General features: G+C 33.0%; 1 protein-coding gene across 4 annotated transcripts in view; it reads right to left on the reverse strand.

Annotated features, from left to right (window-relative positions):
• Positions 1–25,481, reverse strand: part of LOC129918434 (unconventional myosin-XV) — a 261,312-nt gene that overhangs the window by 175,131 nt on the left and 60,700 nt on the right. For all 4 annotated transcript variants that reach the window (XM_055998956.1, XM_055998958.1, XM_055998957.1 and 1 more), the window contains exon 2: positions 6,607–6,900. In XM_055998956.1, coding sequence (XP_055854931.1) covers positions 6,607–6,732 — 126 coding nt within the window. In that variant the 5' untranslated portion in view covers positions 6,733–6,900. The remainder of the gene's footprint in view (positions 1–6,606; positions 6,901–25,481) is intronic.

Below are 25,481 nucleotides of genomic sequence, written 5' to 3' on the forward strand. Positions count from 1 at the left end.
CTGATGGTTCGAAAATGAATACTGGGGTTGGTGCAGGTTTTTACTCAGAAAACCTTAACCTTGCCAGTTCTTTCAGGCTCCCCGATCACAGCAGTGTCTTCCAAGCCGAGATATTGGCAGTGAAAAATGCTGCTAAACAAATATCCATGATGGCGATATCACCTGCTGACATCACCTTTTTCATTGATAGCCAAGCGGCAATAAAAGCGATTTCTGCCACCTTAATCAAGTCAAAGCTTGTTTCTTGCTGTCGCGAAGAGCTTAGGGTTCTTGGTATGCAGCATAATGTAAGACTCTGCTGGGTTCCCGGCCACAGTGATGTGTTCGGCAACGAAAAAGCGGATGAGCTTGCAAGGGAGGGCTCAGTTCTTGATCCCTCTCTCATAGACCATAACATCAGAATCCCACAATGTGAAATAAAACGAAATATTGTCAACAATATTTCACAAAAAACAAATGAAAGATGGAACCTCCTAGAATCCTGCGGTCACACCAGGAAACTATGGCCGAACTTCGACGAGAAAAAATCAAACAAGATCTTACTACTTAGTAAACCTTCCTTAAGATCCCTAATAGGCATCTTAACGGGACATAACCTACTAGGATACCACAAAAAGAAAATGGGGCTTAGTACGGATGATCTATGCAGAGGCTGCGGTAATGAGGACGAACAGGAAAACACTGTTCACTTCCTCTGTCACTGCCCAGCACTCTGTCGCACTAGGAAAAAATTCTTAGGAAACTACTTCTTTAATGAATTAGAAGAACTTTCGGAACTTTCAGGCAATAGCCTACTGAACTTTGTAAAGTCCTCCAAATGGCTCGAACAACCATAGCATTCATAGGTTATCACTTTTTCATGAAGTTACAATACTTCAGGGTATCACAAGGGATCTACATTGATCTAAGTGTGACGGTAACAAGATCAACTGTCAGCCCATTTAACCTAACCTAACCTAACCATAATTGTCGGATCGTCGGATGAAAACGGAGGGGAACAGCGCTCGCAACCGCACTCGACGGATGAAAACTTGTCGAAAATACAAAGAAAACAACAACAATTAACAGTAGCTTCCGACTCCATCCACCAATTATGGTTCTGGCTTTGAGCCAGTGGATTTTTTCAATCCACAGCTGTCAAATTGAAAATTGATGTTTGGTGATGGTAAGGCGCTGCAACAGCCGGTCGCCCTTATGTGAAATTATTCTTTCCATTTGTTATTTTTTTCTCGTTAGCCAAAGTTTTTTGTGAAAAAGAGTATATAAATTGTTTTTTAGACCAAAAATTTTAGTTTTCTGCATCATTTTTTAAGTTTTCAATCCAGATATACGTTTGAAAATTTTCACTTTTGTACTTTTCCACTTTTAAGCCAATTTAGTTTATGTTTAAACGCCAATATTTTATTCTTTTTATTTTTAAAAAACCATAAATAACGTGTTTCCTAAAAAATTATAAATTTTCACGTAGATAAAACGTTGCACCTTGCGAGCAACCATCTTACAGCACTGCGTCCTTGGTTCAATGCATATGTGTTTGTGTAACTACATTACGAAAAAAATGCCGCACTGGTTACAAACACCCATTCCTGTACTTCTTATTCTTAGGCTAACCGCCATTAATTTCTTCAACAAACACACAAGATAGAACAGGACAAATATCAACGACACACAGGGCCGTCTTTAACTATCCTGAGGCCCTTGGGCAGACAACAATTTGGGGGCCTTTGGGAAAGTAAAATTAGTACAATGCACAGTGGTACCGGTTTCTAAGAAGGGCGGCCATAGGGGATTATGGTTAGGATAGCAACAAAATATACTTGAATATGTGTGAGAATATATTTTTTTAGCAATAAAAAATGAATTAATTTAAAAACAATTGTTTTATAAAGAAATCTTTTATATATTTAATAACAAAATGTAAAAAGAAGCCTTGAATCTACATACAAACAAATGATAAGTTATTTTTTAAAATTATTTATTTGGTTTTTTTTTCAATTTCAGTCATAATTTTTATGTTACATTTCAGATTTAAAGCTTGCTTAATATCATATATTTTTATAAAAATATGTGCAAAAACTTAAGGAAAACATAAAAACTTAAAAAAAAAATTTTTTTTTGAAAAAGTTTTAAATATGAGAAATATGGGTAAAATTGAAACAATGAGTGTGAAAGAGTCAGTCGTAGCCCGTCGCACTTATTCGCAGACAGATTCAATTGTTTAAGAAACTACACGTGCTAGAGAAAATTTATGTATATGAATCATGTATTTATATTGATGACAACATAGTTAAAAGTTTCGGTAAAGTGAGAAGAAAAACAAAAGTATGGAATTTGAACCTGTCCTTTTCTAGTCTGTTTTTTATTGAAAATTTTAAATAAAATAGAATTGTAAACTCTTTAAATAAAGTACATACCTTCAACTTTAAGTTCCATAACAAAAAAAAAACTTTAAAAATAATTTTAACCGAAAAATACACTTAAAAGTTTAAGTTGATTCGGGACCAAAAATAAAGCATTGAAATCAGACTTTTTTCGACAACTTTTCATGGTCGATATGAAAAGTTCCGTTATTTTCTCAAAATGTCTGTTATGCTATCTTAAAGAATAGGCTTTTTATAACAAATATAACGAAAAATGACGTCATTATATTGACATCGATATTTCGGCCTATGGCCTACTACGGAACCACTGTGCAATAATTTTTTTTTGGACCGTTATTAACGGTACCTACTTGCCATAGAACCGGTTTCTTAACGTAAACGACACAACCGATTTTAATGAAAATTTTTACATAAAAAGGTTTATACTGATATTAAAATTAAGATAACTTAAAAAAAATTATTTTTGGATTTAAAAAAAAAAATTATTTTGTTTTTAAAGTTACCTATTTAATGAATTTTATGTGTTAATATTTAAATACGAGAGCAATCCGCAATTCAAATTAAAAAAAAGTTTGGGGGTGCCAACCATTGTACCATGGCGTTTTCCATTGAACCAAAACATTGATGTACCGTCGATGAGCCGGCAATAGTTTTTCTTAAACGTTTTCCAACGTCAAAAGTATTGATGTTTTTTTGCCGACGAATTGATTCTATTTTCGTCTTTTAATACGAATCTACACATATTTTTACACTGATTTTAACACACACTACAAATTTGACAGTTTTGCAAACTTCAAACGAAATTATTATTTAAGGATAGAGATAATGGAAGAGAATTCGTTGTTTTTATTATTAAATAATAAATAATCTTACCTACAGTGGAAAAAAAAGATATTTTTCTTGTTTTTTTGAAAATATTATTGTCTTATTTTTTGGAAAATTGAATTTGGCTTTGGTCATTTGGATTTAAAATTTTGTCCGCATACGACGCCACATAATTTGCCCGACAAAAATGTTTTGAGAATAAATGAGTGAGAGAAATTTTCGTTCCTTCGGAGCCCCCCTTGAGAATGGGGGCCCTGGGCACGTGCCCCGTGTGCCCTTATGGTAAAGACGGCATTGACGACACATCGCAACAGTGGCAACAACAACCAAATATTAGCTTAAATTAACATTAAAAGCCCGATGATGGAGTAATAATCGGAAACGCGTAGCTTTATTTTCTTATTTATTTATTTAAATTTTATGTTGTAAAATAATCGGTGCATTCAAATAAAGAATCAAGTTTAAATTTTTAAGTTTTAAGAGAATTACTCTTTAATTTCTTATAATTTAAAAATTTAGAGTTGTCATATTTTTCGCTTTCGGGTTTTTCTTGTATTTTTCATGTATGTTTTACAAAAAAAAATACAAAAATTTATGCTAGCAAAACTAGTTAAATTGAAGTGCAGTTTTAACTAATTTTACCAGTAAATACCCTTCAAGCAAGAAAACGGAGTCCAGAAAAGACAGTCCGACCTCCGACCGAGAAAAGCGGGGTTGCACTCACACACTTGCAACTTTTTGTGTATGAACACAAAGTCTAAGAGAATCGTGGTGAAAACTGAGAAAAGGAAAAAAAAGTAGACAGACATAGCCAACAAGAGCAAAAGCGTCATTTTGTTATTTTTTGTTGAAGTGTTTAGTCGCGTCGTGTCTCGTGTCGTTGTTAATAAAATATAAGTATAATTATAAACAATTATATCAAACTATTAACAATATGGAAACAAAAAAAGGTATGTTGTATATATCGCTCAAAGTGTTTGCATTAAAGTGATGTGTTTCTGTTTGTGTTGTAGATGTAATCTCTAATGATGAAGAAAAAGGCAGAAGGTGAAACATGCGATTGGGCATCTAAAGAAACACCAACAACAGCAGCAACAACAAATAAAATAAAATGAAAAAAATGTATTGTATTTTATATTGTATATATTGTGAAAATTTCGTTTGCCAAAATTAAATAAAAAAAAACAGTTTCAGTGAAAAAAAAAAATAAATCTTGTTCTTTTTTGGTCGCAAATGCGAAACGTCATCCCTTTTTTGTTCCTCTTTCTAGTAGGTTTTCGCTGCTCCGACTCAGGTCCGACTTCGGCTCCGTTTTCTCGGAATGGAGATTTTCACCACACTAATACATATGCAATCGACTTCGCGGTGATTATAATTTCCATACTAATTTGAGCCGCCTTCGGACCAGTTTCTGATCCGAAGTCGGACTCAGCTCCTCCTCAGGCGGAGCGGATTCGGACCGAGGTCGGACCTGTTTGCTTGAAGGGTAAGCACTAAAGTAACTTCTAAAAAAGCTGAACTGATAAAAATAATAATAAGGTTTGGAGCTAATCAGCAGCAATGGCAGATGGCACTCAAAGTCACAAATGTCAAACAGAAACATAAAAAAACATCCTCTTTCTCCTTCACAATTATAGATGTCACTACTTTCTTTGTCAAAAAAAAACCTTGTCGCAGCTAACTGACAACAGATGTCGTTGATAAAAACTTTCCTCTTTTCGCCGTCTATGGGTAAAGCATAAGTAAAGCTAGAAAGAAGTGGAATCGTGTTTTTCAATTTTTTTATGGAAAATTCACACGACTAGTAGTCCATATATACCATATATCAATGACTACAATTAACCATCCCAACTGGAAGTTTGGTGATTGTAAGGCCGTGTGCGAATTGCGTTAAAATGTTGGTTAAAATTTCTACCACGATTAAAATTTGACGTTTGGTTAAAAAATCTATCAAATTTATTTTTTTGCTGTGCGAATTGGGTTAAAATGTATTAAATAGGACTTTTTTCTTGGCACTACTTTGATCAAAATTCCCTCAAGATAAAACAAAATTACCCTCAAAAATGGTTTTTCTTATATTCAATTAATTATTTTTTATAACAAAACCCAGCTGAAAATATATAAAGTTAAATATTCTAGTATAAATATCCAAGAAATTCTCAATTTCACATACTTTTCTTTATTTTAATCGATAATTTTCCTAATCATTACGATCAAAATGACATTTTATATTCAGTCTTCGAACACTAATTCAGAGTTCACCAGCTGCCAACAAAATAGAAATAAAAAAAAAAAAAAAAAAAACAACCAATTTGTACATTTTCAAGATGAACAATAACTTGAGGAAGTCCTTTGTATTAATACTTTTACATTTCTTAAAAAATCAACGCATTAAAACAAAAATAATTTCAAATCTATCTTGATCTTTCTATCTTGAGAAACGTCAAATTTTAACCACTAGTGTCAAATTTTACCCTGCTCCGCAGCTGGGTAAATTTTAACCCATTTTATTTGACACTAGTCAAAATTTAACCAAACGTCAAATTTTAACCAACATTTTAACGCAATTCGCACACGGCCTAAATACACCCAACAATCCAAATCAGCTGTGAAGAGAGAGAATTGAGTTACAACTTTCTAACACAGGAACGTGCAAATCAACAAGAAGACTATTTGATTTTTCAACGTTTTTAAACGAGACAAAAAAAAGAAGAACTGAGTATCAAGATCAGACGTGTCGAGAAAATGTTGTGTTATAAGAAATTTGTTAAATAAATTGTCTGTATTATTTTATTTGTTCCCACTTCCACTCTGGTCAGTGTATACCTTATAAGGTTCTATGCACTATATTCTGTTTAGTGCATTGGATATCTTTCGTTTACACCTGGTAAAGGGCATGCATATTGGCTATTAATTTGATGATATGACAAGTTTGCTGCCGAATGTCGTAGTTCAAATTGAACATTAAATATTATGTATATGTTTGAGTGAATGTATGAATAGAATTAAGTTCTTAGTGTGTAAGGAAATATTTGATATAAATAGGCTAAGATTTATTCAATAAACGCACTCATCAATCTGAAGCATAGCCGTTCATTCTGGCTCTTGTTGTTGCTGTAAAGATAGGCTCTATCTAGCCATCATCTTTATTCGGCTTGGGGAATACTATATCCCCCATAGCTTAGAGGAGGTAGGAGACGAAATAAAACCACAACTTTGCACTGCAGTTTTTTTTTCTCTGTGTGAGCAAACAAACCTACGCAGGTTTGCAAAAAAAAATTGCATGCGGGGGTGCGAATTTCACAAAGCCTACGTACCTGCATACATACATATTTATATTTAGATATAATAAAAACGATATCGTAACATACACATAGCATTAATATACGGCAGTACTCACTTTCCCCTTAATTAATGCTTGGACGACAATTACTTGTGCTGCACGATGTACTTCTTGGATTTCGCCAGGAATCGGATGGCCAAGACCTGGATCAAACCATACTAGATCGCCTTCGACCCAGTCCATAATAGTCACTTTTTTTTACTGGTCCTTGAAGAAGGTTTGGATTTTATTTCGATGATTATTTTTACTGTTTGAAGATTTATAATAAGTCGATCATCAGTGTGCTCCGCACACATGTATGTTCATCTCCTGTTTTTAATCAAATAATAGAAAGCCGCATCGTTTCTATAACTAGAGAAAAAAAACATATTTTTATTAAATTATTTAAAAATAAATCAATGTATTAAAAAAATATTTAAGTTAAAATATTTAATAGTAAGCAAAAGTAATTATTGCTTTCGAAAAGATTAACTAATGTGTTTTAATGAGCTGATCGAGGAACAAAATTCTGCACTTTGTGATAAAAGCATGAATTGTTAACAACTCTTTCGTCGTTTTAAATGCCCTGGAATTAAGTCTTTTACAATACAAAATTGTTTTTGAGTATTACTATTTTATTACAGTTTTTAAAATGGAGAAGACGACGTTGTTGCTTTGCATCAATCTATTACCAAAATGTCAGAGGACTTCGAACAAAAACTTCTGATGTTTACTTAAATTCCCAAAAACTTCCATTTGATGTATTCGCCTTAACTGAAACAAACCTTTCAGAAAACATTTTGAGCAGTGAACTCTTTTCCTCCAACTTCAATACATTTCGTAAAGATGTCCTAGTTAGTGACCACAATAACATCGGCCATTCTGGTCGTGGGGTTCTGATGGCATTGAATACTGACCTTGACTCGTCCTTGTTTAATATCCCAAATATTTCTAGTCTCGAGCTAATATGCGCTAAAATTAACCTTAATAGACGGAGTCTTTATATTTTGTGCTGTTATATATGTACCTCCGGCTCAACCACCTTCCCAATATCAGCTTCTTGCTGACGCTGTGGACTACATTGTTGACTGCATGAACACTGAAGACGACGTCATTCTTGTAGGTGACTTTAATTTACCCAACTTAACTTGGTCTTCATCGGAGACTGAAATTCACTTTGTAGCTGTAAATGCTATCTGCGAGAAAGAAGTTTTGTTTACTGACCGACTTCAAGCCTGTGGTCTCGTCCAGGTGAGCAATATTAAAAATAACCTTCATAGGCAACTGGATCTCATCTTTACATCAGACGCTTGGAATACCATTGTTACCGAAAGCACTCATCTTCTATCTAAACTTGACAATTATCACCCTCCAATTTCTTTAAATTTTGCACATGTTAGTGAACATTCCAATACTGATATACTAACGCAGCGAAAGTATAATTTTCGTAAAGCCAACTTTGACAAATTAAACGATCTTATCAGTAGGATCGATTTTAGTTTCACCTTAGACCAAAATTTGCAAATTGATGAGGTGATAGACACTTTTTACTCCAAAATCTATGACTGTTTCCCTACTTCTGTTCCTTTTGTGTTTAACAAAAACTTTACGTCTTCTCCACCCTGGTACAACAAGGAACTCCGTTCAATTCGCAACCACCGAAATAAACTTTGGCACAAGTTCCTCCAATCTAGGTCCTGCTCCGACTATTCGAATTACGTAATAGCTTACAATAATTTCTCAGAACTTTGTGATCACCTTTACTTAAATTATTTACATAAAATGCAGGTTGATCTCACTATCAATCCTAAAAAGTTTTACCAATTTATAAACTGCAAAAAAAAGTCGGATGGATATCCCTCAACTTTAAAACTCCGTGACTCTCTGTCTTCTGACCCTAACATTATATCCAACCTTTTTGCAGATTTTTTTAGCGAAGGTTTCTCGTATAATAACTCTGATACTGATTTCGACTATTTTAACTATATGGAAAACTGCCCACAGACGTCATTCAACAGCATCAATATCTCCCTTTCAGTAGTGACCAACAAAATAAATAACCTCAAGTATGATTTCTCGCCTGGCCCAGATGGCATTCCAGCAATTGTTTTAAAGAAATGCATTGCCAATTTAGCTCAACCGTTAACATCCCTCTTTCTGCTCTCGAATTCCAGTTGTGTCTTTCCTAAACTCTGGAAAGACTCTTTTATCATCCCTATCTACAAAAAAGGCTGCAAAAATTACATCTCAAATTATAGACCCATTGCCAAACTCTCTTGTATACCTAAACTTTTTGAAAGTATTATTTATGAGTCACTACTTCATCATTGTCAATCTTTCTGTTCCCCTAAGCAACATGGTTTTTTAAAGGGAAGGTCCACAACTACTAACCTTATTCAATTTGTCTCCAAGTCATTATGTGCTTTAGAACAAGGTAAAGAGATTGACGTTATCGCAACTGATTTCAGCAAGGCCTTTGACAAAATTTCTCATAATATTATTTTGTTCAAATTAAAAAAGCTCGGGTTTCCTCATTCTTTTATATCATGGACTAGGTCCTATTTAATTGACCGTCAATACCGAATTCTTTTTAGAGACTGTCTGTCTAAGCCTTTTCCCGCTATTTCCGGCGTCCTTCAAGGTAGTTATTTAGGCCCATTTTTTTTTTTTAGCCATTAACGATGTTGATATGATTATTTCTCGATGTGACTTAGAAATTTACGCCGACGATATGAGAATTTCAAAAATAATTTCCTCATCTGAAGACGAACTTATTCTTCAAAGCGAGTTGAATACTTTCTTTACCTGGTGCCAAAACAATTTTTTGGAGCTTAACATTAAAAAATATCAAGCTATAACTTTTTCTCGAAAACGTTCAATTGCTCCGCTTAGGCAATACAATATAAATGACCAACCTGTTCCTGTTGTAACATCTATTCGTGACCTTGGTATTATTCTCGATTCACAACTCAATTTCCGTACGCACTTCGACAGTATAATAAGTAAAGCTAACTCAGCTCTTGGCTTCGTTAGACGTTGGTAGAAAGAATTTTCTTGTCCATATGTCACCAAATCCCTTTATGTGACATTCGTAAGGCCACTCCTCGAATACGCCTCCCAAGTCTGGTCACCGTACCACCAAGTTCACATTGAACGTATTGAAGCTGTTCAGCGTAGATTCTTACGTTTCGCTCTACGTGGCCTTGGTTGGGACGATCCTTTGAACCTACCCCCTTATGAGAACCGACTGAAACTCTTAAACCTACATACCCTTCGCTCGCGTCGCGATGCTGCCGATATTCTTTTTGTTCACCAATTACTAAATGGTATCATAGATTGTCCCAGTTTGCTCCTTAACTTATCTTACAATACTAACAATCGTCAGCTAAGATCAGTGCCTGTTTTCCGTTTATCCTACCATCGTACTGACTACGGCTTTAATGAACCCTTGACGCGTATGCAACGTAAGGCAAACAATTTATCTTTTTTTAATCCCAGCCTAAGCAAGTCCGTTCTAAAAGACGCTCTTCTGAACTCTCCTTGCTAAACCTCACTCTCTCAAATGCACTTCAACTGCCTTTGCCATGCCTTTGACTTAAGTTATAGATTAAGTTTAGGTTAGGTTAGGTAGAAATGGCTGTCAGGAAAACAACTGACACACTTAGACCATTTATTGGTCCGTTGTGATACCATGATTTTGTGAGGAAATTCCTCACTAATTAAACCAGTTGGAGCTTTTAATAAAGCGGTGAAGGTTGAAGATGTCAGTATTGATTAGTTCACTGGTATCTTCTAAGAAATATTTTTCCAGGTATTTTTTACGTCTACTGGAAAGGGCAGGACATGAGCAGAGAAGATGTTGGATTGTTTCTTCTTCTTCCTCATCAAGGCAACTTCTACAGAAGTCGTTAGAGATTACGCCAAGTCTTATGGCGTGTCTACCTATGAGACAGTGTCCTGTTAAGACACCTATTACAGAGCTGATATGCAATCTGCTTAGAGACAACAAATTTTTTGAACGTTTTGGATCTAGCCTAGGCCAGATCTGCTTGGTCGTTTGGCAAGTTATAATGTTTGACCATCGTATGTTTGTTGCCTCTATAGCTTCTTGCTTCAGCATGAGTTTGCACGTTGCGATTGGTATACCAATATTTGCCTTATTGGGTAAAATTGGTATTAGAGTTCCATTTCTGGCGAGTTCGTCTGCTTCACAGTTTCCCAGAATATCTCTGTGACCCGGCACCCAGAAAAGGTGAATGTTAAACTGTTCTGACATCTCCATGAGAGATGATCGACAGTCGCGGGCAGTAACGGAGGTTTTAGATTAAGTTTACTTTTATAAGTTTATTTTTAAGCTCCGCTTGTACTAAGCTAATAAATAAATAAAAATAAAAAAAAACACACTTATTTACGGACTCCATGTCAAAATTACAGAAACAATGATTTTCAATTATCTATCAAAAATAAAAAAAAAAATTAAAAAAAAATAAAAACATCGTATATTCGTATATGAACCAACACAAATGTAAACGAGACGAATCATAACCAGAATTAAAAATGGGGGACAAAAAAGATAAAACGTCTTCTTCCAAGGTATCCGAAATGAGCATAGAACCACTTGAAAATAGAGTTGGGCACTTTAGTTCATTTGAGTGATCGATCACTTTAGTTCAAATCACGATACTGAACTAGTTCTGAACTAGTTCATTTTAGTTCAATTTATTTTAATCACTCCGGTTTTGTTATAAATAAAAAACAAAATTAGTTTGTTTATTATTATAATTTACATAATGTAAAATTGACGCATTCTAAATAATAAAACAAATACAACTTAAAAATAACAGATACATATTTTATTTTGTATTTTTAATTTCGTTCATACACTTGTCGAGCTTTCTGGTTCCTGACGAAAGTCTAGAACAGGCATGTCAAACTCAATGGTTACGAAGGGCCAAAACAGCAGGATAAAAATTTGTATGGGCCGCAGAAAAAAAGTAAATTTTTATAAGACAAATTTATAAAAAAAAAAACAAGAAGAATGATAACATTAATGTATTCCATTTACCATATTTTTTCTAAGACCAAGGTTAGTTAGGCTGGAGCTTATAGGTAGCTCATTACTCTTAATGACTTATGTAAGGAACAGCTCGCCTCTACAGGTACATTTAACAGTAAAAAGAGCGAAGAAAATCGAGAGAACTTTGTCTTTCAAAGACATAAATCTGCAAGCCTTTTTTCATATTCAGTATTAAAGTTTAAATTTTTTTGTGGATTATTTTTGATACGACCGACCGATGCAAACTTACCCAAAATTTGACGTATTGCATGCTGGTTTTAAAGTTTTTATCATCAAAACCTAAAAAAATTCCCAAGACCCAGAGCCGTTTGGTAGGTTAAATCAGAATATTCGCTTTAAGAAATCACAGAACTTCCCCTGATTTACGCCACTAGGTTTTAAAAAGTTTATAATTTTGTTTTTAAGTAGGTAGGTACATATTCTATACTTATTTATTTGTTGGTTAAAAAAAAGGAGCATGTATGTCGAAAGCTGGGAGCACAAAATCTAAATTATAAACTTAAACTCAAAATGATTAAAAATGTGGACTGGGCCGCAGAGTTATGTGTTATGGGCCGCATGCGGCCCGCGGGCCGCAAGTTTGACATGCCTGGTCTAGAAGAAGTTCGTTTTGCTTTCATTAAATCAAAATCATAGTAATACAAGGACCAAGATGCTACTTGTTTTTTGTTCTTGCTCAGAAATAAGAATAAGTAGTGCTTGAAGAAGAAACGCTGATACTGGCACAAGCACAAGCGACCTTGTGCTTTTTGTTTTACATCTAAATCTTGAGGTAGAGCAGAAGAACTGATTTCGCCCCACAAAGAATTTGATGCAATTTCATATGCACTTTGGTTTCTAAACCCCTCTTCTTTAAGCGTCTGTCGGGTTAAAGGTCGCTGCCGGCGTATAAGACAAAGACTAAATTTTGTAATGCCATATTACGACTGCTCTAGGTCGCTGTTTAGTTTGTTGAAAAAAAAAATCTTACATTACATTACATTACATATTAAACTAGTCTGAAGATAAATCTCCGGACTAGAAACACTGCAGCTTCGGAATCTAGGTCCATTTTGCTGATACAGCACAAGACATTAATACAACACAGAAAGACAAAGAGAGAAAGAACGAGAGAAGAACATACAACACTGAACTACGTGGCACAGAGGAGGAGACATAGTTGAAAATTGTCTCATGTTATCGCACAGGTGGCTTCAGTTAAGCTGGCGATTTAGAAAAAACTTCTGAGCCGACCGCTGGGTTTGAACCCACGATGTCTGGCTCTGAAGTCATCCATCTATTCCTCTGTGCCATGGCCACCTGCAAAAAAAAAAAAAATGAACAGCCCCCAGTGTGGGAAGTACCGTAATCTCAGTTTGGAATATCGACATGGTTGGCTTTCTGGGCATCGCAGAAATAAGATTGAAACTTCATATAAAAGGTGAAATAATGAGCTTTCACATGATATAAAATTTTGCAATGCTTATTTCGAAAATCTTAATTTCGCGGTTATTACTATTTTTATTATTATTGCTTCAGCTCAAAATATATATAAATCGATCATATCTATTAGGCATCTACAAAAAGAGCTAGAATATTTTGAACTCCATCAATTTTCATCAAAAAAGCAAAAAAAACATATAATTTTATCTTTCACGCTATTGAATCAATTTTTTCAATGACAACCTATACAAAATTTTATAATTTAAAATAATAATATAATTAATAATTTAAAAATACCATATTTTTTGCACATGTATGCGCACGGTCATAGACTACATGTTCTATAAGTTTGAGATTTTTTGAACGCTACGAAAAATTTAAAAAAATAAAAACTCACCCAAAAGTACCCTAAAATACGTGTGTAGGTGTTTCTCAAAAATTCATATTTCGAAACGCAGAGACTTAAAAAAAAATTCGTAGTAGACCTCTTACTTTATTTTTTATTATCTTTCGAATGATGTTTTTCAAATTGTCAAACAAAATTTCCCCTAGCTGTAATCACTACTTCGTCAAAGGTCTACCTCATGTTTTAGTTTTAAAAAACCATTTATTACTTGGTTTTGGAATTTATTAGAATTTTTTTCAATACCATTGTAGGCCTTGCAATGAATTTATCCATCGATTAAAAAAAAATCCAGCTCTTTACATTGTCGCGTTTAGAAAATAGCCAATTTTTAGCAATTTTGTTTTACCCCTATTTACCCTATTAAATGACAGAAATTTTAAAAAATTTTCATTTGTATTAAGCTTTAGGTTATTATCTTTCAAATATCTAAGCTATAAAAGATATTTGTATCTCTAATAGTTTATTTGTAATTCTTAATTGAAATTTCTAGAGGAACGGAAGAAAATAACGTCACTTTTTTGTGGTGGCTGCCATGGTTCATCGATTTATAAGACGTTATCATGTCAAAAAATGTTAAACATTTTGTGAAATCCATACGTTTGGTGTGGTTGTGGCAAAAGAATGCAAAGGAATTCAAAAGAATGCAAAAGAATACAAAAAGAATGCAAAAGAATTCAAAAGAATGCAATAGAATGCAAAAGAATGCAAAAGAATGCAAAAGATTTCAAAAGAATGCAAAAGAATACAAAAAGAATGCAAAAGAATGCAAAAGAATTCAAAAGAATGCAAAAGAAATCAAAAGAATGCAAAAAGACTTCAAAAGAATGCAAAGACTGCCAAGGAATGCAAATGAATGCAAAAGACTGCCAAGGAATGGAAAGATTGCAAAGACTGCACGCAGTCCCAAAAGGCTGCAATCATTTGAATGCAGTCAATTGATTGGTAAAAAAAAAAATTGCAATCATTTTACGGAATATGATTGGTGATTGCAAAATTTGAATTCTAAGTCTCAAGTGTTAGTCAATGAATGCAATCTTTTGATTGAAGTCATTAAAGATTGCAATCTTTTACAGCTCTGATATTAAGCAATTTTTTGGGGAAGCCCAGCATCGTTCATTTTCAAGACTTTGAGGAGATAGTCCAAATGCAATTTAAGAGTGGATAAAAGTAACAGATCTAATCCAGTTTCTAAATAAATAGAGTAACTCTTGCAGGAAAACGGAAGTTTTAAAGTTTTTTTTTATAAAAAAAAAAACAACGAAGTTCCTATTGCTCTACAGTTTCATAACTTTTAAAGCCCCAGTATTGGGCACCATAGAATATAATCGCTCGAGCTGTGGATTCAAACACCTTGAATTTGGCTGTTTATCTCAGAAACGATATGAGAACAGTTAAAAATATTTTTCCAGTTAATACAAATAGCTGCTTTTGCTTTTTCGAGTTTCGTATTTAAGTGATGCTCCATATTTAGATTATACGACAGATTTATTCCAAGATACTGAAATTGTTTGACAACTTCCAGTTTTGTGATTGGGCACGTTCAGGAAATATTAGAGACTAGATATTTAGGCAACTACATTTTCTGAACGGAAATTTGAGTAAATTGCCTAAATTAGTTTGGATTTTTCATTATTGTCAAATTTAAAAAATTATTTGAGAATTTTACAGGTCGCATGGGGCAGATACCAAATTTCACTTAACTTTAATAAATAAGTAATATTAATTATAACCAAATAAATACTTCCTTATTCCGTGAGCGTGTAAGCACACGTGAAACGTCGACACAGAAGAAAAGATAGACTCAAATCAAGACCTATAGCCAACGAAGAAGATTCACTTTATTAATTATAACCGATAATGCACTTTTTACTCGTTTTTCAAACAAATTGATTTGATTTTGCTAAAATAATTCTGTATTTAAAAACAATCAGCTGTCATGTTGACAAAAAAAACTTTCCTAAATTTTTAGGGAAAATTTTCTTGCCTAACTTTCCAGTCAGCTTTCCAATAAAATTACCTAAGTTGGAAAGATTTTTTTTGACAGTTGACCAATTAGAGAAAAGAGAACGAGAAATTGGGCAGGTTCAGAAACGCTAGGCACTAAATATTTAGGTAATTTCTCGGTCTCTGATTGGTCAGCTGTCAAAAAAAATCTTTCCAATTTAGGTAATTTTATTGGAAAGCTAACTGGAAAGTTAGGCAAGAAAATTTTCCCTAAAAATTTAGGAACGTTTTTTTTGTCAACATGACAGCTGATTGTTTTGAATTAAAGAATTAAATTATAGGTCGTTTCAAATCAAAAGTCCTGACTCAGAGTTTATTTTCTCCCTTCCAATAAAATTGAGAACAAATAAACAAAAAACTCAATTTTATTTGCTCATTGCGACAAATCAACTCAAAAATAACAACAAATCATGCTTGTTTGAATGAAAGAAATGCTAGAGAAAAAAATAAGCAAACGAAAAATCTGAATTTGTTTATTAATGATTTCTATGGTGACGACTCCAAAATAATTGAGAAATAAAAATAAGATATTTACTGCGCAATTATACAAATGAAAATTGTGAATAGAATTTTAAGTTATGAATTGCTATCATATAAACTGGAATTTTCTGATCCATCTTCACCTAGTCCCATAACAATATCTTCGGCAAAGTTATCCTAACTGCCTTCAAATAATAAATAATTAAATAATTGTATGTTTTTTTTGTATTGCCAGCGAATATGGAGTGATGCAAGCCCGGGAGACTTGCCTCCGCTTTCTGAGGCTAACCCAGTGAATCTCACAGACGGATCAATTAATTAAAATAGGGATATCAAAAGCTGTTCTTCGTTATTTTATCGTAATTTTAGAAAAAGTTCAGCTGCCTCATAAATGCTTCCTTCCAGTAAGAGAATGAGTTTTTTTTATTTTTGCTCAATTTTCCATGGGACTTTTGATTTGAAACGACCTATAATATAGGTCGTTTCAAATCAAAAGTCCTGACTCAGAGTTTATTTTCTCCCTTAAAATAAAATTGAGAACAAATAAACAAAAAACTCAATTTTATTGGCTCATTGCGACAAATCAACTCAAGAATAACAACAAATCATGCTTGTTTGAATGAAAGAAATGCTAGAGAAAAAAATAAACAAACGAAAAATCTGAATTTGTTTATTAATGATTTCTATGGTGACGACTCCAAAATAATTGAAAAATAAAAATAAGATATTTACTGCCCAATTATACAAATGATAAGATGTGAATAGATTTTTAAGTTATGAATTGCTATCATATAAACTGGACATTTCTGGTCCATCTTCACCTAGTCCTATAATAATATCTTCGGCAAAGTTATCCCAACTGCCTTCAAATGATAAATAATTAAATAATTGTATGTTTTCTTGTATTGCCCGCGGATATGGAGTGATGCAAGCCCGGGAGACTTGCCTCTGCTTTCTGAGGCTAACCCAGTGAATCTCACAGACGGATCCATTAAATAAAATAAGGATATTAAAAACTGTTCTTCGTTATTTTATCGTAATTTTAGAAAAAGTTCAGCTGCCTCATAAATGCTTCCTTCCAGTAAGCGAATGAGTTTCTTTTATTTCTGCTCAATTTTCCATGGGACTTTTGATTTGAAACGACCTATAGCAAATTTAAATTTATTTGTGTGAAAAACGAGTAAAAAGTGCATTATCGGTTATAATTAATATTATTTATTCGCTATTCCTTCGAATCTCCGTTTCCGTTTCTATTTTGGTTTCTAATTTTCATGGTAGGCAATGAAGTGTCAAAAGTTTTTTGTAAAATATTATCAAAAAAGTAAAATTTTAATTTAAATAATTCTTGAAGTTTCTTAAATCAGCAACTGTTTTTAAAACGCAGTCTTTCTGTTTTTGACCACGTAAACTCAAAGTCGTTGGCTTCCATTCTTTGGTCGGTCGGTTTTTTTCATTAAGCTTATATTGGACGGCAGTTAGTTGAGATTGGATTGTATTGCTCTTCCGCCAGGACACATCTGTTTTCTAAATCTTCAACTCTTGTTTTAAGAACTTGATTTTCTTTTATAACGAGTGACGGGTCTTGTTTAACTCCTTCGACATCAGATTTAGTTGCAAGATCTTTTTGCTTGAAATCAAAGAGCTTTTCAACTTTCAAGTGGTTCTATGCTCATTTCGGATACCTTGGAAGAAGACGTTTTATCTTTTTTGTCCCCCATTTTTAATTCTGGTTATGATTCGTCTCGTTTACATTTGTGTTGGTTCATATACGAATATACGATGTTTTTATTTTTTTTAAATTTTTTTTTTTTATTTTTGATAGATAATTGAAAATCATTGTTTCTGTAATTTTGACATGGAGTCCGTAAATAAGTGTGTTTTTTTTTTATTTTTATTTATTTATTAGCTTAGTACAAGCGGAGCTTAAAAATAAACTTATAAAAGTAAACTTAATCTATAACTTAAGTCAAAGGCATGGCAAAGGCAGTTGAAGTGCATTTGAGAGAGTGAGGTTTAGCAAGGAGAGTTCAGAAGAGCGTCTTTTAGAACGGACTTGCTTAGGCTGGGATTAAAAAAAGATAAATTGTTTGCCTTACGTTGCATACGCGTCAAGGGTTCATTAAAGCCGTAGTCAGTACGATGGTAGGATAAACGGAAAACAGGCAATGATCTTAGCTGACGATTGTTAGTATTGTAAGATAAGTTAAGGAGCAAACTGGGACAATCTATGATACCATTTAGTAATTGGTGAACAAAAAGAATATCGGCAGCATCGCGACGCGAGCGAAGGGTATGTAGGTTTAAGAGTTTCAGTCGGTTCTCATAAGGGGGTAGGTTCAAAGGATCGTCCCAACCAAGGCCACGTAGAGCGAAACGTAAGAATCTACGCTGAACAGCTTCAATACGTTCAATGTGAACTTGGTGGTACGGTGACCAGACTTGGGAGGCGTATTCGAGGAGTGGCCTTACGAATGTCACATAAAGGGATTTGGTGACATATGGACAAGAAAATTCTTTCTACCAACGTCTAACGAAGCCAAGAGCTGAGTTAGCTTTACTTATGATACTGTCGAAGTGCGTACGGAAATTGAGTTGTGAATCGAGAATAATACCAAGGTCACGAATAGATGTTACAACAGGAACAGGTTGGTCATTTATCTTGTATTGCCTAAGCGGAGCAATTGAACGTTTTCGAGAAAAAGTTATAGCTTGACATTTTTTAATGTTAAGCTCCAAAAAATTGTTTTGGCACCAGGTAAAGAAAGTATTCAACTCGCTTTGAAGAATAAGTTCGTCTTCAGATGAGGAAATTATTTTTGAAATTCTCATATCGTCGGCATAAATTTCTAAGTCACATCGAGAAATAATCATATCAACATCGTTAATGGCTAAAACAAAAAAAAGTGGGCCTAAATAACTACCTTGAGGGACGCCAGAAATAGCGGGAAAAGGCTTAGACAGACAGTCTCTAAAAAGAATTCGGTATTGACGGTCAATTAAATAGGACCTAGTCCATGATATAAAAGAATGAGGAAACCCGAGCTTTTTTAATTTGAACAAAATAATATTATGAGAAATTTTGTCAAAGGCCTTGCTGAAATCAGTTGCGATAACGTCAATCTCTTTACCTTGTTCTAAAGCACATAATGACTTGGAGACAAATTGAATAAGGTTAGTAGTTGTGGACCTTCCTTTTAAAAAACCATGTTGCTTAGGGGAACAGAAAGATTGACAATGATACTCATAAATAATACTTTCAAAAAGTTTAGGTATGTTAACGGTTGTTAAGCCATCTTCTTAAAACTATCCAAATTCATCCTTGAACAAAAAAAAAATTGTGAATGGAAAATAATACAAAAAGAATGCAAAAGAATGCAAAATAATGCAAAAGAATTCAAAAGAATGTAAAGAATTCAAAAGAATGCAAATGAATGCAAAAGAATGCAAAAAGACTGCAAAAGAATGCAAAAAGACTTCAAAAGAATACAAAGACTGCCAAGGAATGCAAATGAATGCAAAAGGCTGCCAAGGAATGCAAAGACTGCCAAGGAATGGAAAGATTCCAAAAAGAAAGTCCGAAAAGACTGCAATTGATTGATAACAAAAAAAATTGCAATCATTTCACGAAAAATGATTGTAAGTCAATGAATGCAATCTTTTTTGGGAATTTTGTAACTGAATTTCAAAGACTGCATTCACAAAAGATTGCATTCTTTTAGAAACCTTCTTAATATGCGCAAAGAAACAAGATTCTATGGTTTACTCAGTGCGAAAGAATTGCTAACGAATGTGGGAAATCATTAGGAGTGAATGAAAATAGGCTGGGTGATTTAAAAATACAAAAATACGGTTTGCTTCAAAAACTCGATGAAAAACAACGATTGATATTTTTAGAAGAAGTAAGGTCTTCGAGTGAACGATCATTGTACCGAAACCTAACACACAGCCTGGAACTAAAAACTTACTTTAATTCTTCATACAGTATATCTATGAGAGATAGGTATCTACTATTTTCAAAGAAAGAGTGGAAATGCTACGCTTAAATTTTATGCCCCACAGAAGGGACCCCGATCAATTGTGCTCAATGTGCAACTTAAAAGAACGCGAAGACGGACGATGCCCGATTTTTAAGGAACTTCGAAGAGCTTACTATAGTAAGAACGAGTTAAGTGATTTCGAAATCCTTAACATTCTAAACGTTGAAAACTGGAAAATATTTTTTGAATTCTGTAAAGAAGCATTGATCTATAGAAACAGAATAGTTTCTGAATTATTTTAGAATAAATGAAAACAAAATTTTATTTAAAATCAAAAATAAGAAATATGTATGAATAAAAATGTAAAACTGAAATACAAAATGTTAACAATAATTCCTATCTTCGTGACCTTATTTTTGAAAATAAATTCAATCCTAAGTGGGCTTTAGGTCTGGTTTATATTTTTTTTCCTATTTTGTCTCCGACGTTTCGACCGTGTTTACAGTCTTCTTCAGGGCTAATTATTTTTAAAAAATAAAAAAATTATAATAAATGCTAAAAATCTATTATCTATACTTACAGATTATTCTATCTTCTAATTTTAAGAATTTAATCTTAAAAATTTTAAAAGTTTTTGTTTGTTTTGTTTTTATTTTTAAATATTTTAAAATTCAAAAAATTCGAAGTCTTGAAAAAGACGTTTCAAATCATCGAAATTTCAAAATATAATAAAATTTAATTATTTGATAAGAAATTCAAACTTTCTTATCAAATCTAGCCTACAGAATCAAGTTGAACATTGTATTGATGAGGGGCATAGACCAGATTTTATTGACGTAGATATTTTACAGATAGAAAAACATTACAGTAAAAGAATGTTAATAGAAATGTTGCATATATTAGATACAGACAATACTGTTAATAGAAGAACAGATTGTAAAGGGCTCAGCAATATTTATAGTCAGTTTCTTCAAAGAAATATTTTAGGTTGAATTTATGTTCAACTTGATTCTGTAGGCTAGATTTGATAAGAAAGTTTGAATTTCTTATCAAATAATTAAATTTTTTTATATTTTGAAATTTCGATGATTTAAAACGTCTTTTTCAAGACTTCGAATTTTTTGAATTTTAAAATATTTAAAAATAAAAACAAAACAAACAAAAACTTTTAAAATTTTTAAGATTAAATTCTTAAAATTAGAAGATAGAATAATCTGTAAGTATAGATAATAGATTTTTAGCATTTATTATAATTTTTTTATTTTTTAAAAATAACACTGTGTTCGAAAATGGAACTTTTTTTTTCCGACAGAGGGCTCTTATATCTACTAAAGATAATTCGAGTATGCTGAACACGATGGCGTTCTTAGTTTTTCTGGATTAGGTCAAATAAGAAAGATTTTTGCGTTTGAAATTTTGTTTGCACATGCTAAAAATGAGGGTATAAAACACCATATATTTTCCAATTTTTGATTTTTTATCGATGAAAAATGATGGAAAATCTATTTTTTCGCAAGTATTATTCGTAAAAGAAGTTATTTGAAAAAAAAAATCTGCCGAATGACATTTTAAATCATTATTTTATGGCAAAAAACGTCGATTTTTCTTCAATTGTTCTAATATTTTCGTATTACTTAAATTTAAATGCAGCACTCGGTGGCAACGATTTGATGTTGTATTTCAGGATAGAATATGGCTTTGTTTACAAATACGAATAGGCAGTTCCTACCTATCTACAATATTGGTTAAGCTTAAGAGTGAAAAAGTAGCAGTAAAACACTGTTTTTTTTTTTTAATTTTTAAGTTTATAAAATAAAAAAATTACAAAAAGTTTAAATGCAATACATATGTAGGGGAAGTGGGGGCAAAACGCCCATGGGCTCAAGTAGCATAAAAACCCGCTTAAGAGAAACCCTCTTAAGAGAAAAACCCGCTTATCTGAAACACGTTTCTGATCTTTAAATATTTTCTTCAGTTAAACGGGGACTGTGACAAATATATTATGTGTTGTGTATGTAAGCTCATATAATGCAGATGGAAGTAATAGTAAATATGTTTTAATTTTAAAACAAATTGAAAGAAAAATGATTTTTTGAACTTAAACAAAAATTAAATAAAAATATTGATACCATGCCTGATTTTTTAATTAAATATCTACATCTACATATGTATAATATTCCAGAGTACTAACACATACAAGGTGTGTACAAAAAAATGTTGAGTTTTCGCATACATTTGTACCTTTATAGTTAAAAAATGTAAGAAAAATTGAAGAAAAATCGACGTTTTTTTGCCATAAACTAATGATTTAAAATGTCATTCGGCAGATTTTTTTTTCAAATAACTTCTTTTACGAATAACACTTGCGAAAAAATAGATTTTCCATCATTTTTCATCGATAAAAAATCAAAAATTGGAAAATATATGGTGTTTTATACCCTCATTTTTAGCATGTGCAAACAAAATTTCAAACGCAAAAATCTTTCTTATTTGACCTAATCCAGAAAAACTAAGAACGCCATCGTGTTCAGCATACTCGAATTATCTTTAGTAGACATAAGAGCCCTCTGTCGGTTTTTTGAACTATCACAGTGTAATTAGCCCTGAAGAAGACTGTAAACACGGTCGAAACGTCGGAGACAAAATAGAAAAAAAATATAAACCAGACCTAAAGCCCACTTAGGATTGAATTTATTTACAAAATGTTAACTATACAACAATTAGTTAAAATGTTAGGTGCCAATCTGGCAGACGACAACTATTTCATGACTATAATGTTTATTTTTATGAAACAAGAAATGTATATACGTTACTGGTATTATAATAAATATCTATCTATCTATCTATCTATCTATCTATCTATCTATCTATCTATCTATCTATCTATCTATCTATCTATCTATCTATCTATCTATCTATCTATCTCTACGAAAACAATACTTTAAACAATAGGGTTTTGGGGAGTGAAACGTTCCAAAGTTTCCAGTCTTGGTATAGTTTGTCGATGGGGTGAACCTTGGACAATTTCACATTGGCCTCACTCCGCCGTCTCATTTTGACGTTTATGTGTTGATTTCTCTCTTGCACTTCATGGTGAGAAAGAGATGTCAAAAAGAGGCAGGAAATTTAAAACTCGTTTAAAATCTTCGCCCTTCAAGCAAGAAAACTGAGTTCAGAAAAGATACTCCGACCTCAAAACGAGAAAAACGGGGTTACACTCACACACTTGCAACTTTTTGTGTATGAACACTAAGTCGAAGGAGAAATCGTGGTGAAAAACCAATACATATAAAATCGGCTCCGCGGTGATTATATGTCATTTCCATACTAATTTGAGCTACCGTGGGACCCGTTTCGTAGTCAAGTTCGGACTCAGGGAGAGCGGATTCGGACCGAAGTCGGACTCGTTTGCTTGAAGGGTGGACTCACATAGCTGAGTCGGCGACGACGGCATGGCGGGCGCCCCAAATATAGTAAGAAACATTCCCAGGTAAGTTTTCAGGTGTTATCAATGAAAACAGTTGAACAATTCAGGGTTAATCCAATACTTTGTCACTTCTTGTATCCTCATTCAAGTCTGAATGCTTAAAAAATAATAAAAATAAATTTATCAACAAGTCCAGCCACGTAAAAACAAAAACTAAAGAGGTTTCTTAGAAAAAAGTAGTTTTGGTTTTTTGTTAATTTCCCGAAAATTACAAGAAATTCTGGATATGATTTTCTGTTTTTGTTTAAAAACAAATAAGATCGAATTTCGAAAACTTAATTAGTACTTAGGACCGGTTTGTTCAAACTCGATTATCTTTTAATCAAGGAATTTTGTATGGAATAATCCTTGATTAAAAGATAATCGACTGTGAACAAACTAGGGCTTAATCTCATAAAATTTTGAAAAAAATTAGTTTGAAATTTGTTTTCTATTTTTTTTTTAATTTTTATTTTGAAAATAAATTTTTTGAAAATTATGCCATAAAATGGCTTTATTTAAAATTTTTGTAAAAGACGAAGTTTTTGGCTTTCAAAAAAGGTATAACACGTTATTGTAAATGTAATCGTTGACTTTTAATTATTTTTTTTTTCCAAATTAATATTTTTTTAATTAGCCCCTCCCCATACGATTTTTTCTGGTCTCGATCCAATTTACACGCTCTAGCTTTTTGGCGTATCCAGAAAAAAAATTTTGACCGCCGCACCACCACTGTACCACGTACGCACCATTTCATATTTTATGAAAAATTTGCTGCACCATGGTACATAATTTTGGATTATTGAAAAATAAAAAAAAAACTATCGACGAGAAGGAGATTCGAACCCGAGTATCCAGAGAACTTTCAATTAGAAGTCCAACGCCTTAACCACTAGACCACCAAGTCATGTTTTTTCTTTAAAAAATAAATTTTTATTTTAGTTGGATCCCGAGTAAAAATAGAAATAGAATTTTTATAGAAAAAAAATTTAAAAAAATGTTGACCCCCGCACCGCAGCTGCACCAACACTGTTTGATGGAAAATGTCGGTGCACCACCGCTGCACCACGTCCGCCTTATTTCAATTCGAATGAAAAATTCGGTGAAAATCCGCCGCACCACGACTGCACCACGTCCGCACTATTTACTTTTGTATGAAAAATTCGCTGCACTACGATACATAATTTTGGATTATTGAAAAAAAAAAAAACTACCGACGAGAAGGAGATTCGAACCCGAGTATCTAGAGCACTTTCAATAAGCAGTCCAACGCTTTAACCACTCCAAGTCATGTTTGTATGAACTGGCAATTTGTTACTTAAGTCAAAATAACTTTGAAGACGACTTTGTTAAGAAGGAGAATAGATTTTTTTTTCATTCCTATTGAAATAGTGCGGACGTGGTGCAGTCGTCGTGTGGCGGTTGTTTACCAAATTTTTCATTAAAAATGAAATAATGCGGACGTAGTGCATTCGTGGTGCGGCGCAGAGTGCGGGGATTGTATGGAGATGGTGGACAAAAATCAATTTTCCAAAAATTAATTGATTTTGCAAAGAAAAAATGTTGTAGATGTAATAAAGAAAAATTTAAAAAAACGAAGAAAGATATTAAGACGAGCATGGGTACAAAACTGCATACTTATATTTGGTTATACCTCTAATCCCAAAATTTGCTAGGCCTAACAGCAAAAAACTTGCTATTTTATCACTTTTGACTAGTACATAGAGAATTTCGAAGTTAGATTACTTCTACAATATGATGGTTACAATAACGATTGTGGGCTCATTTTATAGATGATTATAAGTACTATAATTAATTCTTGAAGAATTACCCAGAAAAATCAAATGTTCGTCAGATATATGAAAAAATGTCATTTTGCCCCAACCTTGCGACACAAACCCACACTTTAACCAACTATAAAATTTTATTTAACCAACTCACGGAATTGTTTTGTATATCATTTTTTAGATAATTTTATTGTTAATAAGTCTTACTTTTGTTATTTTTTGCTTAAATGAATAACGATGGAGCTATTCAATAAAAACGGTACCAATCTCTTTTCCAAGATGAAGGCTGTTCCCAACCTCCAATCATCCCAACAAATTGACTTTTATGATAAGG

Source organism: Episyrphus balteatus, chromosome 4 (assembly GCF_945859705.1).
Source record: "Episyrphus balteatus chromosome 4, idEpiBalt1.1, whole genome shotgun sequence".
Taxonomy (NCBI): Eukaryota; Metazoa; Arthropoda; class Insecta; order Diptera; family Syrphidae; genus Episyrphus; species Episyrphus balteatus.